Below are 15,125 nucleotides of genomic sequence, written 5' to 3'. Positions count from 1 at the left end.
AGTGACAAGATAGGAGCGTAGTGCTTAAACTCTTGAGAGTATATGCTACTAACTTTTATTGAGGCTGTTTGTCGTCCATCATAATAGGCCTATTTCAAGGTTATAGTAGGAGAGGAAATATTATGTCTAATCTAAGTCAAATAGATAATCACGTTGTCATTTACAAATCGACACAGTGACACTAGTTGCTCAATATAACATTATTAGACATGTTTAAACAATAAGAAAAGCAGCCATTAAAAAGGCTACATAAAATATAAATCATGAGTCAATAGCCTGGCATGGGAACACTACTGATCTCCTCACTCAGCAAATGGTCCATAACGGAAGCAGGCCAGAATCGAATAACCACTTTCTCTGTAAACAATTCTCATCCAATTATGTCCCCAAGCCTTTCATCTCAAGTTACTGCGCCTGCTCTGCGCACTGGGTGACCGCGACCACCTTGTGCCGCATTACTCGTTTTTGCAAAATATCAAGCGCTCAAGCCGCAATCTATTTTTAGAAGCCGTGGTTTGTATTGTCGGTGTTATGCTTTCAGATTGTTGCCATGAGTCGATCATTTCTGGTGCGTAAACTCATTTGGAGACGGGCCGGGCGCAGTGTGTGTATCCAAGCAACAAGCTTCAGCAAACTCAAAGGGATAAAGGTTACATTTACAGTAGATGAACGCGGAGGTGGATTGTCGAACATTATTCAGGCACCCAGTGCAAGCTTAGAGATTCTACTGGGATTCAAATGTTTGTTTTTAAACACCAGATGTAGATAATGTGGGAAGTTAATCAACACTTTTATGGAGTGTATAACTGACTGGAATGATTTGCAAATGACGATGACAGATTTTAGACCCGGACCTCTGTATTTTTTTGATCAGGTAACCCAATAAATATACTATTTATTATTACTATATCATGCAACAGAGGAAACTGGGATAATGGATAATAATTTTCACAACTTCTTCAGCCAACAGGACGGGGACATAGGAAGCGCCCCAGAATGCCCTTGGAGCATTGCTTTGATCTGGCAAATGTGGGCGTGCGCTTGGCAACAGTCAAAAGGTAGGCTAAACTCATATAGACTTTATACATGTTAGTGTAACGGATGTGAAACGGCTAGCTTAGTTAACGGTGTTTGCGCGGTGACGTCACTTGCTCTGAGACCTTGAAGTAGTAGTTCTCCTTTGCTCTGCAGGGGCCGCGGCTTTTGTGGAGCGATGGGTAACGATGCTTCGTGGGTGACTGTTGTTGATGAGTGCAGAGGGTCCCTGGTTCGCGCCCCGGTATGGGTGAAGGGACGGTCTAAAGTTATACATTAGACCGTGCTGGACTGGGAAATTCCAGTCATCGGGGGCCTGATTGGTGTACCACTTTTCCCTCTATCCCTAGCAAACACAGCTGATTTAACTACTTGCATTTTGAACTGAATATCATGATTAGTTGATTATTGGATTCTGGTGTGTTAGCTGGGGCTGGGGAAAAAGTGTGACATCAATCAGACCCCCGAGGACTGGAGTTGCCCAGGCCAGAATTATATGTCTGTTTTGTGTGTGCTTGACTTATTATTTATAAATAAACAAATCTTTATTTCAATACTTTCTATTCTAATTTATAGCCTATGCGCTCACAGTGAGTGCGTTAACGATGACAAATATGATGCAAAGAATGAAGACAACGCACACAAAGTGCCAAATAAAGCCTCTACCACTGGTAAACCAGATACCTGGCCCTCTATCAACGGATCAATGGACATGGGTGGTGATGAGAGGAATCCGGAGGCCGCGGCCGTGCCAGCAGACTGGTTGGATGACATGGACCCGATGGATGCATACAAGCATATGGCCCCTCAGTTGTTGAGCGAGTTGGGGAGTGTGCTTTTGCAGTATGAAGGGAGTGAGGAGGGATGTATTCCACACGGCCTCGTGAACGTTCTGAATTACTCATGGAAGGATTTGACCGCAGGGGCAGTTTATGTCAAACCATCTTGGAAGTTGGGTGTCGGCAGCGGGGGTGGTGATGGAGGGAAACCTCGCAAGTCGAAGGGCTTCGTGAATTTCGATGAGACTCTTCGGCAGATGGCGGGAAAGAGAAAGACAAAACAGAAACCGTCCAAGGTGGAAAATGGGTCAGAGAGACAGCCTCAAGACTCCAATTTGCGCAAAAGATCGTCAGTTTCCCATGCACAAAAAGGTGAACCCTCAACATGAACTGGTCAGCACTCACCCACTGCATTAGTTGACATCTTTTCTAATAGGAAGTCAAATTATGACTTTGAAAAAAGTCTCACATTTACACAGTACAATTCCCCAGGCCATCTACTTTAATTAACCAAACTCACCACGGCCACTTTAGACCTGGGATAAGTAAAGAAATTGGTCTTAAACATTAAACCACCTATATTAAGTCATTGCTGTCAAACTTTTAAGACATTCCTGCTTGTGGGAGAGGCTAGGTTGGTTTACAAGAGAGATTGTTGGTCTACAGGCCACAGGTGTTTATAAAAGGCCTTAGTCAGTGAATCAGTTAAAACCAGTTCCTGCCTTTTGACTTTCCCTGCTCAATAATTCACTCACACTCATCTGGGGTATTATGGGTATTACTGAGACAATGGGTGGATGCTTCTCTTGAAGCTCCTCCTTAGTCCTATAAGTGACCATTTAACAATACATGAAGTCTAGTGTTCAGGAAATACATGAAGTCTAGTGTTCAGGAAATACATGTAAACTAGTGTTCAGGAAATGCATTAAGTCTAGTGTTCAGGAAATACATGAAGTCTAGTGTTCAGGAAATACATGTAAACTAGTGTTCAGGAAATGCATTAAGTCTAGTGTTCAGGAAATACATGTAAACTAGTGTTCAGGAAATATATGTAGGTTAGTGTTCAGGAAATACATGAAGTCTAGTGTTCAGGAAATACATGTAAACTAGTGTTCAGGAAATGCATTAAGTCTAGTGTTCAGGAAATACATGTAAACTAGTGTTCAGGAAATACATGAAGTCTAGTGTTCAGGAAATGCATGAAGTCTAGTGTTCAGGAAATACATGTAAACTAGTGTTCAGGAAATACATGTAGGCTAGGGTTGAGGAAATACATGTAAACTAGTGTTCAGGAAATACATGTAAACTATTGTCTTTTGTATCCAAGATGACATTCCCATCAAGCTGTTTTTCAACAATTTCCTTCCAGCTCATGTGACCACAACTATAAGTTTCTCCATCTCTTCAAAAACCTATGAAGAGCAAGGTAGGACATTACCACACACACTATGTTACTCCTAGACATTTCTATGCAGACGATATACCTGATTAGGGGCTCCCAAGTGACGAAAGGTCTAAGGCACTGCATCTCAGTGCTAGAGGCATCACTACAGACACCCTGGTTCGAATCTGGTATTGTGATTGGGAGTTCCATTTGGCGGCTCACAATTGGCCCAGCGTCGTCCAGGTTTGGCCGGGGTGTAGGTCGTCATTGTAAATAAGAATTTGTTCTTAATTAACTGACTTGCCTAGTTTAAAAAAATAAAAATAAATGATAAAAACTGTATGGTATAGAGCAGTAGTAGTGCTGCCTTCGCTTTATCAGCTCTAGCAACTGAGCCACAGCTGGAACCCAAAGCCAAGGTCGTGGGTTCAATTCCCGCAGGGAACACACACTCATAAAATAAATGTATGTGCTCACTGTACTGCAAGTAACTTTGGATGAAAAACAATTTGCTAAGTGGCACACGTTATCATATCATTTGACTTAGTGTGTGGTAGATGGACATCTAGTGTACCCACATTGTGCCCTTGAGCAATGCACTTAACCTCACAACATGCTCTCCATTCAGGGGCCGCTGACTGCACCACGGCTTGACACTGTGCTTCTATTCACTGTGTGGTGGGGGGGTGTTCAGAACAAAAATATCCATTATTCGCTGTAGCATATGGACAATAAAGTTGTATTGTATGGTACATGCAGGTTGGATCGTCCAGCCTAAGGAACCAACCCATGAGGAACCTCAGTGGACTAAGCTGTGTCATTGGGTGGTAGAGAGGCTGCAACTGGCTAGGATACCTATGTAAGAACTTCTATTCTACTCTATTATGTTGTAGAAATCCTCACTATGTTATTAGCCATGTTATAATCCCCACCAAAACAGGTTAATCGCATTGGTGCGATGCATGTTTGACATTCATGCCAGCGACCTGGGTTCACTTCCCTGCTGGTACCTACAATATTGTATTATATTTCCACAGCTTTTCCTGCAACACAACATATCCCCATGTCACCCTAATAGCTTTTTCAATGACTTTGAGTGTGCCAATTTGTCCATGTGTATGATTACACTATGACTTCATTTAGAAAACAGACAACGGAGCAGGCAGAGAGTGGGCTGAACAAACCACCCATCCTCCGTCACTATGGGGATGCCAAGCCACAATTTAAACACCAGAAGAAGACAGGAGGAGGAAGCGGAGGAGGAGGCAAGACCTGGCCTTACCCTCAGATACCAGAGGTAAACCAGGAGGACCAGGATTCACCGCGGCAGAAACTACACTACAGGATCAATGATGGTTCCTCCTTCCTATAGTATCCTTTCTCACGTTTCCAACTAAAGCCGTTTAATTCCAGGATGTTACTTCGCTACTGACCTCATTCACTAATCTTCACAGATCTGACAGCACTAGGTATGGGAAAGCTATATGAGAGAAACTAAAAACCAGTTGTCTGAGATCTGTGAAGGCAAGGAATCAGGGTAATGGGCAGGGAACATCTTCCTAAAATTAAACTCAACAATGATGTTTAAATCTCTAATATCTAAATCTAAATGGGTTAACCTAGCCGTCGCCTTGACCTTGACCCTTCCCAGCTACCCGTCTGGTTTTGTAGCTGTGTGTCAGAGCCACTCTGGTCTGTCCTGTGGAGGGTTCTATACTAATGTGTTCAGTGACCAACTCAGCGCTGTTACACTGGCCAGCATCACCGCAGTAGGACGGGGCACCGTCACACACCCACTCAGGTAAACACATGGTAAATGGTTAAAGATTGAAGCGAATTTTCAAACAATAAAGTTAACAGAAATAGGGGCACTAAGAACAGTATGTACAGTATCTGACTCGAAGGCCCAATTTAGTTGTACTAATGAATGAATTGAGCTGAGCTAGGTTCCTAGTTCAGATAAAGCTGACGCATGCTTCCCAGTCGAAACAGTTCACGCATATATTAACAGTTTGTGACGTTGTTGTTCGTCCACCCCCCCGGCTGTTCTTGCACACAACACTGTTTTTTTGAGACAAGTCGAAGTTCAGTAGCCGATGTCTACGTCCCATCGACGATGATTGGTCAACACTACTATTCCTAGTAGGAGTGGGAACATGAAGTGTTTGTTGTCATTCGACGAGAGACGATTAATTGTAATGCTTTTTTTTTTTTTTTTTTGCACTTGAGAAATACTGCACCAAACATCTTAGCTAGATTTAAAATTTGCTCGACTAAAAATGTCAAAATGAATGACAGATGTCTTGATTTATCTTAGATTATCTTGGACTATTTTGAGGAAGTGGTTTCTGGCTATGTTGTTGCTACGGTGGCTCAAGAGTGTCTAACAATAGTAATATTAATATTACTAGTAGTAATAGTAATATTTGTTCTTGTTTTTAAAGCGAAGGTGTTTCGGGAGTATGCGAGCACAGACGGCCTAGCCAAGTTCTGCTAGGAGCAAACCGAACCTCTGCATGAGGAAGCATTAAATTGGGATCAGTGGATTACTACTGGTTAGGGTGAGGCGTAGATCACATGAAAGGGATCTTTAACACAGGAGGTTGGTGGCACCTTAATTGAGGAGGACGGGCTCGTGGTAATGACTGGAGGGGAATCGGTGGAATGGTATCAAATACATCAAACATGTGGTTTCCATGGTTTCTGTGGTTTCCATGCCATTCGCTCCGTTCCAGACATTATTATGAGCCGTTCTCCCCTCAGCAGCCTCCACTGGTCTTTAATCAATGGATCCACAGGGATTATGTTAGCTGGCAGTGAACACGGTGTGCTTATTGGGAGTATGTCTGCTGTGAGTAAAGCAGACATAGATGGATCTAATTGAGAACTGTTGTGAACTGTTGTTGTCTGTAGTGGGACTGTTACTGCTGTGTGGGATCAGCGTGGTGGGATGACGTGTGACCCAGAAGGAGCTGTCACTAAGGAGTGGACCTGGCAGATTGGGGTTAAGGAGAGGATAGTCATTCAGGTGAGGACCAGGGTTCCCATGGGGTCAACAGTTCAGTCAATACAGGATATAGCTCAATGTAAATGAGCAAATGTATGTTCATAGTTGTCTTTTTAATCTGACCCCTCACCTTTACTTCACCTAAGGTAAAGTAAAGAAACTAAGAGTAAGCTAATTAAGCAATAAGGCCCGAGGAGGTGTGGTGCACGGTCTGATATACCGCGGCTGTCAGCCAATCAGCATTCAGGGCTTGATCCACCCAGTTTATAATAGGCTATAGCCCAGTTTAGTCTACAACTACTGTTTGTAATCCCCATCGATGTAAGGCCCTTCACTGACAAGCTCAGTCAAGAAGAAGAGGAAGTCCCAGTTGCTGGGCAACGCCGTCATATGATAGCCTCTGGGACAGCAGTACGGGGGCTTGTAACAAAGCAGGGGACGTGGGGCATGACGATGTTATCCACGGATACTGTGATACTCCAACTACGTCATCATGGCTGATCGCTCCATTTCAGTTCTAAAGTGGGCTATTGCCTCTATTGTAATCATAACTTCGAATAGAAGAACAGCCATCAAGTACATTTATCATCAGAGGGGAGAATTTATTTATGCCAATTAGGAATCTCTCTTGTGGTTTAGTCAGGATTAAGATAGGATTAAGATAGGGTTTAGTTAGGATTAAGATAGGGTTACAATAGGATTAGGATAGGATTAAGATAGGGTTCAGATAGGATTAGGATAGAGTTTAGTTAGGATTAAGATAGGATTAGGATAGGGTTTAGTTAGGATTAAGATAGGATTACGATAGGGTTTAGTTAGGATTAAGATAGGGTTTAGTTTGGATTAAAATAGGGTTTAGTTAGGATTAAGATAGGATTAGGATAGGGTTTAGTTAGGATTAAGATAGGATTAGGATAGGGTTTAGTTAGGATTAAAATAGGGTTTAGTTAGGATTAAGATAGAGTTTAGTTTGGATTAAAATAGGGTTTAGTTAGGATTACGATATATTTAAGCGAAGTGGCATTCCATAACTTTTCGTTATTTTCTTATTTTTTCCCAGGTGTCTGATCAGATCTCAGTACGGATGTTGAGCGGTACCTGTACCACGCTCAGCTTTAAGAGTCAGAATGAGAGTGTCCAGCTACCACTGTCCCCCCTGCCCAACATCACCCCAACTAAAGAAGTGGTGAGAAAACACTGTGACGATAATATATTAGAGCTATTTCAGGCTTAATGTGTTGATGATGGTTGGTGATGGCCAAATCTGATTGGTGAACGGTTGGTGACTGGTGAATCTGATTGGTGAACGGTTGGTGACTGGTGAATCTGATTGGTGAACGGTTGGTGACTGGTGAATCTGATTGGTGAACGGTTGGTGACTGGTGAATCTGATTGGTGAACGGTTGGTGACTGGTGAACGGTTGGTGACTGGTGAATCTGATTGGTGAACGGTTGGTGACTGGTGAATCTGATTGGTGAACGGTTGGTGACTGGTGAATCTGATTGGTGAACGGTTGGTGACTGGTGAATCTGATTGGTGAACGGTTGGTGACTGGTGAACGGTTGGTGACTGGTGAATCTGATTGGTGAACGGTTGGTGACTGGTGAATCTGATTGGTGAACGGTTGGTGACTGGTGAATCTGATTGGTGAACGGTTGGTGACTGGTGAATCTGATTGGTGAACGGTTGGTGACTGGTGAATCTGATTGGTGAACGGTTGCTGACTGGTTAATCTGATTGGTGAACGGTTGGTGACTGGTGAATCTGATTGGTGAACGGTTGGTGACTGGTGAATCTGATTGGTGAACGGTTGGTGACTGGTGAATCTGATTGGTGAACGGTTGGTGACTGGTGAATCTGATTGGTGAACGGTTGGTGACTGGTGAATCTGATTGATGATTTGTATGAGTCGTGTGCTGTCTTCCAGGCCTGTCTGCAGACTGAGGGGGCGTTCACCTCTCTGGCAGCCCAGGAGCTCTCCCTGAGTAAGAAGCACCAGAAGAACCAGGGCCAGCCCATAGACACCAAGAGGGTAAGAGACTTTAAAGAGGATCTATCGCATTTATTTAACTAAGTAGCTCTTGGAGAACACATATTTTACAATAACGACCTGGCTAAGAGCACGTCAGTTAGGATTTCATCTCATTGAGTGGTGTTTCCAATGTCTGTACTAGTCTCTCTTGACCAACATTCATTCACAACGAGATTTTGATTATGAACCAGGTGTCAGTGCGTTCCAGTGAGGTGCTACAGGTGACCCGGGAGGTGGAGGAGCTGGAAGAACCCTGTCTCTTCAGGAGAGGAGGAGGGCGGGCAGGACGAGAGCTGAAAAGACTCCGGAGGAGAATATGTCATATCCTGGACGACTGGCTGGAGTTCTACCGGGTCACCACAGGTACACAAGGTTTTATTTAAATGTGTTTATTCTAGACATGAATTATTCTCTTTTACAATAACAGTTCAAGACGTGGTCCACTGGAGCTTTTTTTTATAAATCTTATTTAATAAAGTACTTACTATATAAATACGTCTAAATAAGTCCTTGTGGACTAATATTAGTACCAACGGAAGTAAACACAGAAACCATTCAGCCAGTTTGACGAGTTCTTCACATGGAAAATACAATGAAGCTGTACATGTGTGTAAAAAGTGGTTCAGTAAAGTACAGCATCATCAAAAGCATTGTGATTACTTTCCAGTTCTTAGTTACATATGTCATCTCCTTAGTTACATATGTCATCTCCTTAGTTACATATGTCATCTCCTTTGTTACATATGTCATCTCCTTAGTTACATATGTCATCTCTTTTATTACATTTTTACTTATCAAGTCAGTTAAGAACAAATCATTATTTACAATGACTGCCTAACCTTGCCGACTCTGGGCCAATTGTGTGCCGCCCTACGGTACCCCCATTCACAGCCAGTTGTGATACTAGTGGCACCTCTAGCACTGAGCTGCAGTGTCTTAAACCACTGCACCACTTGGGAGCTCCTATGATATGTAACAATATATGCCATTTAGCAGATGCTTTTATCCAAAGTGACAGTTTTACATTTTACCTATCGTGGCCCCAGGAATCAAACTCACTATCCTGACGTTGCAAGCTTCATGTCCTTACTACTGAGCTACAGAGGACCACAAACTCACTATCCTGACGTTGCAAGCGTCATGTCCTTACTACTGAGCTACAGAGGACCACAAACTCACTATCCTGACGTTGCAAGCTTCATGTCCTTACTACTGAGCTACAGAGGACCACAAACTCACTATCCTGACGTTGCAAGCTTCATGTCCTTACTACTGAGCTACAGAGGACCACAAACTCACTATCCTGACGTTGCAAGCTTCATGTCCTTACTACTGAGCTACAGAGGACCACAAACTCACTATCCTGACGTTGCAAGCGTCATGTCCTTACTACTGAGCTACAGAGGACCACAAACTCACTATCCTGACGTTGCAAGCTTCATGTCCTTACTACTGAGCTACAGAGGACCACAAACTCACTATCCTGACGTTGCAAGCTTCATGTCCTTACTACTGAGCTACAGAGGACCACAAACTCACTATCCTGACGTTGCAAGCTTCATGTCCTTACTACTGAGCTACAGAGGACCACAAACTCACTATCCTGACGTTGCAAGCTTCATGTCCTTACTACTGAGCTACAGAGGACCACAAACTCACTATCCTGACGTTGCAAGCGTCATGTCCTTACTACTGAGCTACAGAGGACCACAAACCCACTATGAGTCTCCTTCATGAAGTCCTGACCATCTTCTGTTGCCCATCAGGTATCAAGTGCCCAGATATGGAGCGGATGTCTGATGGTCCAATGCGGCCCAGACTGAAGAGAGAGGGCCAGTCAGCAGCGCTGCCCTCCCTCCGCCCCACCACAGGGCTGTCAGACAGTACCCGGGGTCTACCAGAGGAGGGAAGCACAGCGCTACATGTCAGCACCAGACACATGCCACCTGCCTCAGATGTCCTCCTGCCAGGCTCCACCCACAAGTTGTCATGGTAACATGATGTGGCTGATGTGTGTTGTTGTAGAAAGAGGAGTGGTTTTGGATATCGTCGCTGCCAGATGAAAACCTCTTATTTCCAAAACAAGCTTTTCAGGAGATGTAAAAAAAAAAAAACAGCCATATTTTCATATTAGCGTACATACAATTCTGACACTTCAGAAGCTATTTTGAAAAAATAAATGTGAGTCCTAGAGGTATGACATTTTCAGAGCACATTGAGGGGAGTTACTGCTTTCAGTACATGTGAAACAATAAAATAAAACGGGGGCTCACAAGGTTTTCATCCGACAGCGACGATATGTAAAATAACAAATTGTTTGTGGACAATTATGTTCAGACTGAAGTCTTGATGATGATGATGATGATTCTGTTGATGATGAAGAGTATTATTGATTTGTCAACAGGACATTTTCTCCAAAGAAGCAGGGCAAGGAGGGAAGAGAGGAGCCCCTTCATTTCACACAGTCAGGGACGTTCAGAGTCCACAGCAACGTCAGACTGGAGTAAGAACAGAACCAGAACCATGCCTCTGTCACTGCCAGAGACAACTCACTGCTTCTGACCCTAACAAGGACTACTTCCTCCCTTTCCTTCTGTCCTATGCTGATAACCATGTTCTATTCTTTCCACCCCAGGTCTGTAGTGATCCCGAGATGCAGTCCAGAGCTCCGTCTCACTGCCCAACTTCCCCACTACACATCCTCAAGCCCCTCCACCCCGTACCCCCTTTACAGCCCGTGTCCTGCCCAGCTTAGGGCCGTTTCCCTTGGATTAGAGGGCCGGACTCACAGGCTGTGTCGCTGTAGCTCCAGGACCATGCCAGTCCTGACAGATCAGGAGTATGATGCCTTCATTTGGGGCCAGCCCCCCCACAGTGAACAGATCCTGGTGGTGTGTGTGACACCCCTGCACCAGACCCCCCTCGCCCCTCACATTCCCTTGTTGCCCAATGAGGACATGCTGGAGCTGCTCTACGAGAGGATGAATAAGAACAGGACCATGCCATGCACTCAGGTTGATTTACATACATTTACATGAATAAGAACAGGACCATGCGATGCACTCAGGTTGATTTACATACATTTACATGAATAAGAACAGGACAATGTCATGTACTCAGATTGATTTACATATATTTACATGAATAAGAACAGGACCATGCCACACACTCAGGTTGATTGATTTACATATATTTACATGTTTAAGAACAGGACCATGCCATGCACTCAGATTGATTTACATATATTTACATGAATAAGAACAGGACCATGCCATGCACTCAGGTTGATTTACATACATTTACATGAATAAGAATAGGACCATGCCATGCACTCAGATTGATTTACATACATTTACATGAATAAGAACAGGACCATGCCATGTACTCAGATTGATTGATTTACATATATTTACATGTTTAAGAACAGGACCATGCCATGTACTCAGATTGATTTACATACATTTACATGAATAAGAATAGGACCATGCCATGCACTCAGATTGATTTACATATATTTACATGTTTAAGAACAGGACCATGCCATGTACTCAGATTGATTTACATATATTTACATGAATAAGAACAGGACCATGCCATGCACTCAGATGGATTGATTTACATATATTTACATGAATAAGAACAGGACAATGCCATGTACTCAGATTGATTTACATATATTTACATGAATAAGAACAGGACCATGCCATGTACTCAGATTGATTGATTTACATATATTTACATGTTTAAGAACAGGACCATGCCATGTACTCAGATTGATTTACATACATTTACATGAATAAGAATAGGACCATGCCATGCACTCAGATTGATTTACATATATTTACATGTTTAAGAACAGGACCATACCATGTACTCGGGTTGACAGGTTGATTTACATAAATTTACATGACAGAACATTCCATTTCGGGACATACAATGTATCCATATAATTCCACTCTTGAGATTACCAGGGGCTGACACACACACACACACACTTTTCATGCTTGACTTTGTCCTCATATTCAGAGTCAGCTGGACTCGTTCCGCCTGGTGAGGTATGAGCTGTCTACAGGGAAGACCTGCCCAGCTACCCACAATGCACTGCTGCAGCAGAGACACAATGCCGCCCCTGGGATGTTTCTGGTCAGTTGGTCAACAGCTGTCTCTCTCTCAGCCACGACCAGTTGGTCAACAGCTGTCTATCTCTCTCTCTCAGCCATGACCAATTGGTCAACAGCTGTCTCTCCCTCAGCCACGACCAATTGGTCAACAGCTGTCTCTCTCTCAGCCACGACCAATTGGTCAACAGTTGTTTCTCTCTCAGCCACGACAAGTTGGTCAACAGCTGTGCCTCTCTCAGCCACGACAAGTTGGCCAACAGTTGTCTTTCTCTCTCTGGGCCACGACCAGTTGGTCAACAGCTGTCTCTCTCAGCCAAGACCAGTTGGTCAACAGCTGTCTCTCTCTCAGCCAAGACCAGTTGGTCAACAGCTGTCTCTCTCTCAGCCATGACCAGTTGGTCAACAGCTGTCTCTCTCTCAGCCACGACCAGTTGGTCAACATCTGTCTCTCTCTCTCAGCCACGACCAGTTGGTCAACAGCTGTCTCTCTCTATCAGCCATGACCAGTTGGTCAACAGCTGTCTCTCTCAGCCACGACCAGTTAGTCAACAGCTGTGTCTCTCTCAGCTACGATCAGTTGGTCAACAGCTGTCTCTCTCTCAGCCACGACCAGTTAGTCAACAGCTGTGTCTCTTTCAGCTACGATCAGTTGGTCAACAGCTGTCTCTCTCTCTCTCAGCTACGATCAGTTGGTCAACAGCTGTCTCTCTCTCTCAGCCACGACGAGTTGGTCAACAGCTGTCTCTCTCTCAGCCACGACCAGTTGGTCAACAGCTGTGTCTCTCTCAGCCACGATCAGTTGGTCAACAGCTGTCTCTCTCTCTCAGCCACGACCAGTTGGTTAAAGGCTGTGTCTCTCTCAGCCACGACCAGTTGGTCAAAAGCTGTGTCTCTCTCAGCAACGATCAGTTGGTCAACAGCTGTCTCTATCTCAGCCACGACCAGTTGGTCAAAAGCTGTGTCTCTCTCAGCTACGATCAGTTGGTCAACAGCTGTCTCTCTCAGCTACGATCAGTTAGTCAACATCTGTCTCTCTCGCTCAGCCACGACCAGTTGGTCAACAGCTGTCTCTCTCTCAGCCACGACCAGTTAGTCAACAGCTGTGTCTCTCTCAGCTACGATCAGTTGGTCAACAGCTGTCTCTCTCTCTCAGTCACGACCAGTTGGTCAACAGCTGTCTCTCTCTCAGTCACGACCAGTTGGTCAAAAGCTGTGTCTCTCTCAGCTACGATCAGTTGGTCAACAGCTGTCTCTCTCTCTCTCAGCTACGATCAGTTGGTCAACAGCTGTCTCTCTCTCTCAGCCACGACCAGTTAGTCAACAGCTGTGTCTCTCTCAGCTACGATCAGTTGGTCAACAGCTGTCTCTCTCTCTCAGCCACGACCAGTTAGTCAACAGCTGTCTCTCTCGCTCAGCCACGATCAGTTGGTCAACAGCTGTCTCTCTCTCAGCCACGACCAGTTGGTCAAAAGCTGTCTCTCTCTCTCAGCCACGATCAGTTGGTCAACAGCTGTCTCTCTCTCTCAGCCACGACCAGTTGGTCAAAAGCTGTCTCTCTCTCTCAGCCACGATCAGTTGGTCAACAGCTGTCTCTCTCTCAGCCACGACCAGTTGGTCAACAGCTGTCTCTATCTCAGCCACGACCAGTTGGTCAACAGCGGTCTCTGTCTCAGCCACGACCAGTTGGTCAACAGCTGTCTCTCTCAGCCAAGACCAGTTGGTCAACAGCTGTCTCTCTCTCAGCCAAGACCAGTTGGTCAACAGCTGTCTCTCTCTCAGCCATGACCAGTTGGTCAACAGCTGTCTCTCTCTCAGCCACGACCAGTTGGTCAACATCTGTCTCTCTCTCTCAGCCACGACCAGTTGGTCAACATCTGTCTCTCTCTCTCAGCCAAGACCAGTTGGTCAACAGCTGTCTCTCTCAGCCACGACCAGTTAGTCAACAGCTGTGTCTCTCTCAGCTACGATCAGTTGGTCAACAGCTGTCTCTCTCTCTCAGCCACGACCAGTTGGTCAACAGCTGTCTCTCTCTCAGCCACGACCAGTTAGTCAACAGCTGTGTCTCTTTCAGCTACGATCAGTTGGTCAACAGCTGTCTCTCTCTCTCTCAGCTACGATCAGTTGGTCAACAGCTGTCTCTCTCTCTCAGCCACGACCAGTTGGTCAACAGCTGTCTCTCTCAGCCACGATCAGTTGGTCAACAGCTGTGTCTCTCTCAGCCACGATCAGTTGGTCAACAGCTGTCTCTCTCTCTCAGCCACGACCAGTTGGTCAAAGGCTGTGTCTCTCTCAGCCACGACCAGTTGGTCAAAAGCTGTGTCTCTCTCAGCTACGATCAGTTGGTCAACAGCTGTCTCTATCTCAGCCACGACCAGTTGGTCAAAAGCTGTGTCTCTCTCAGCTACGATCAGTTGGTCAACAGCTGTCTCTCTCAGCTACGATCAGTTAGTCAACAGCTGTCTCTCTCGCTCAGCCACGACCAATTGGTCAACAGCTGTCTCTCTCTCAGCCACGACCAGTTAGTCAACAGCTGTGTCTCTCTCTCATCCACGACCAGTTAGTCAACAGCTGTCTCTCTCGCTCAGCCACGATCAGTTGGTCAACAGCTGTCTTTCTCTCAGCCACGACCAGTTGGTCAAAAGCTGTCTCTCTCTCAGCCACGATCAGTTGGTCAACAGCTGTCTCTCTCTCTCAGCCATGACCAGTTGGTCAAAAGCTGTCTCTCTCTCTCAGCCACGATCAGTTGGTCAACAGCTGTCTCTATCT

The 15,125-nt window shown here is 44.9% G+C and overlaps 1 protein-coding gene across 1 annotated transcript; it reads left to right on the top strand.

Moving 5' to 3' along the window:
* The first annotated feature begins 7,268 nt into the window (after positions 1 to 7,268).
* LOC115134676 (uncharacterized) lies at positions 7,269 to 11,276 on the top strand. The gene is made up of 6 exons (XM_029668868.2): positions 7,269 to 7,391; positions 8,134 to 8,238; positions 8,430 to 8,601; positions 10,005 to 10,230; positions 10,643 to 10,741; positions 10,874 to 11,276. Exons 1-6 carry the CDS (start codon positions 7,290 to 7,292, stop codon positions 11,274 to 11,276), a joined length of 1,107 nt encoding a protein of 368 aa, XP_029524728.2. The 5' UTR covers positions 7,269 to 7,289.
* The last annotated feature ends 3,849 nt before the right edge of the window (positions 11,277 to 15,125 follow it).

Source organism: Oncorhynchus nerka, linkage group LG9a (genome assembly GCF_034236695.1).
Source record: "Oncorhynchus nerka isolate Pitt River linkage group LG9a, Oner_Uvic_2.0, whole genome shotgun sequence".
NCBI classification, from domain to species: Eukaryota; Metazoa; Chordata; class Actinopteri; order Salmoniformes; family Salmonidae; genus Oncorhynchus; species Oncorhynchus nerka.
The sequence above is the reverse complement of the archived record's forward strand: the minus strand, read 5'-3'. Positions and strand labels throughout refer to the sequence as shown.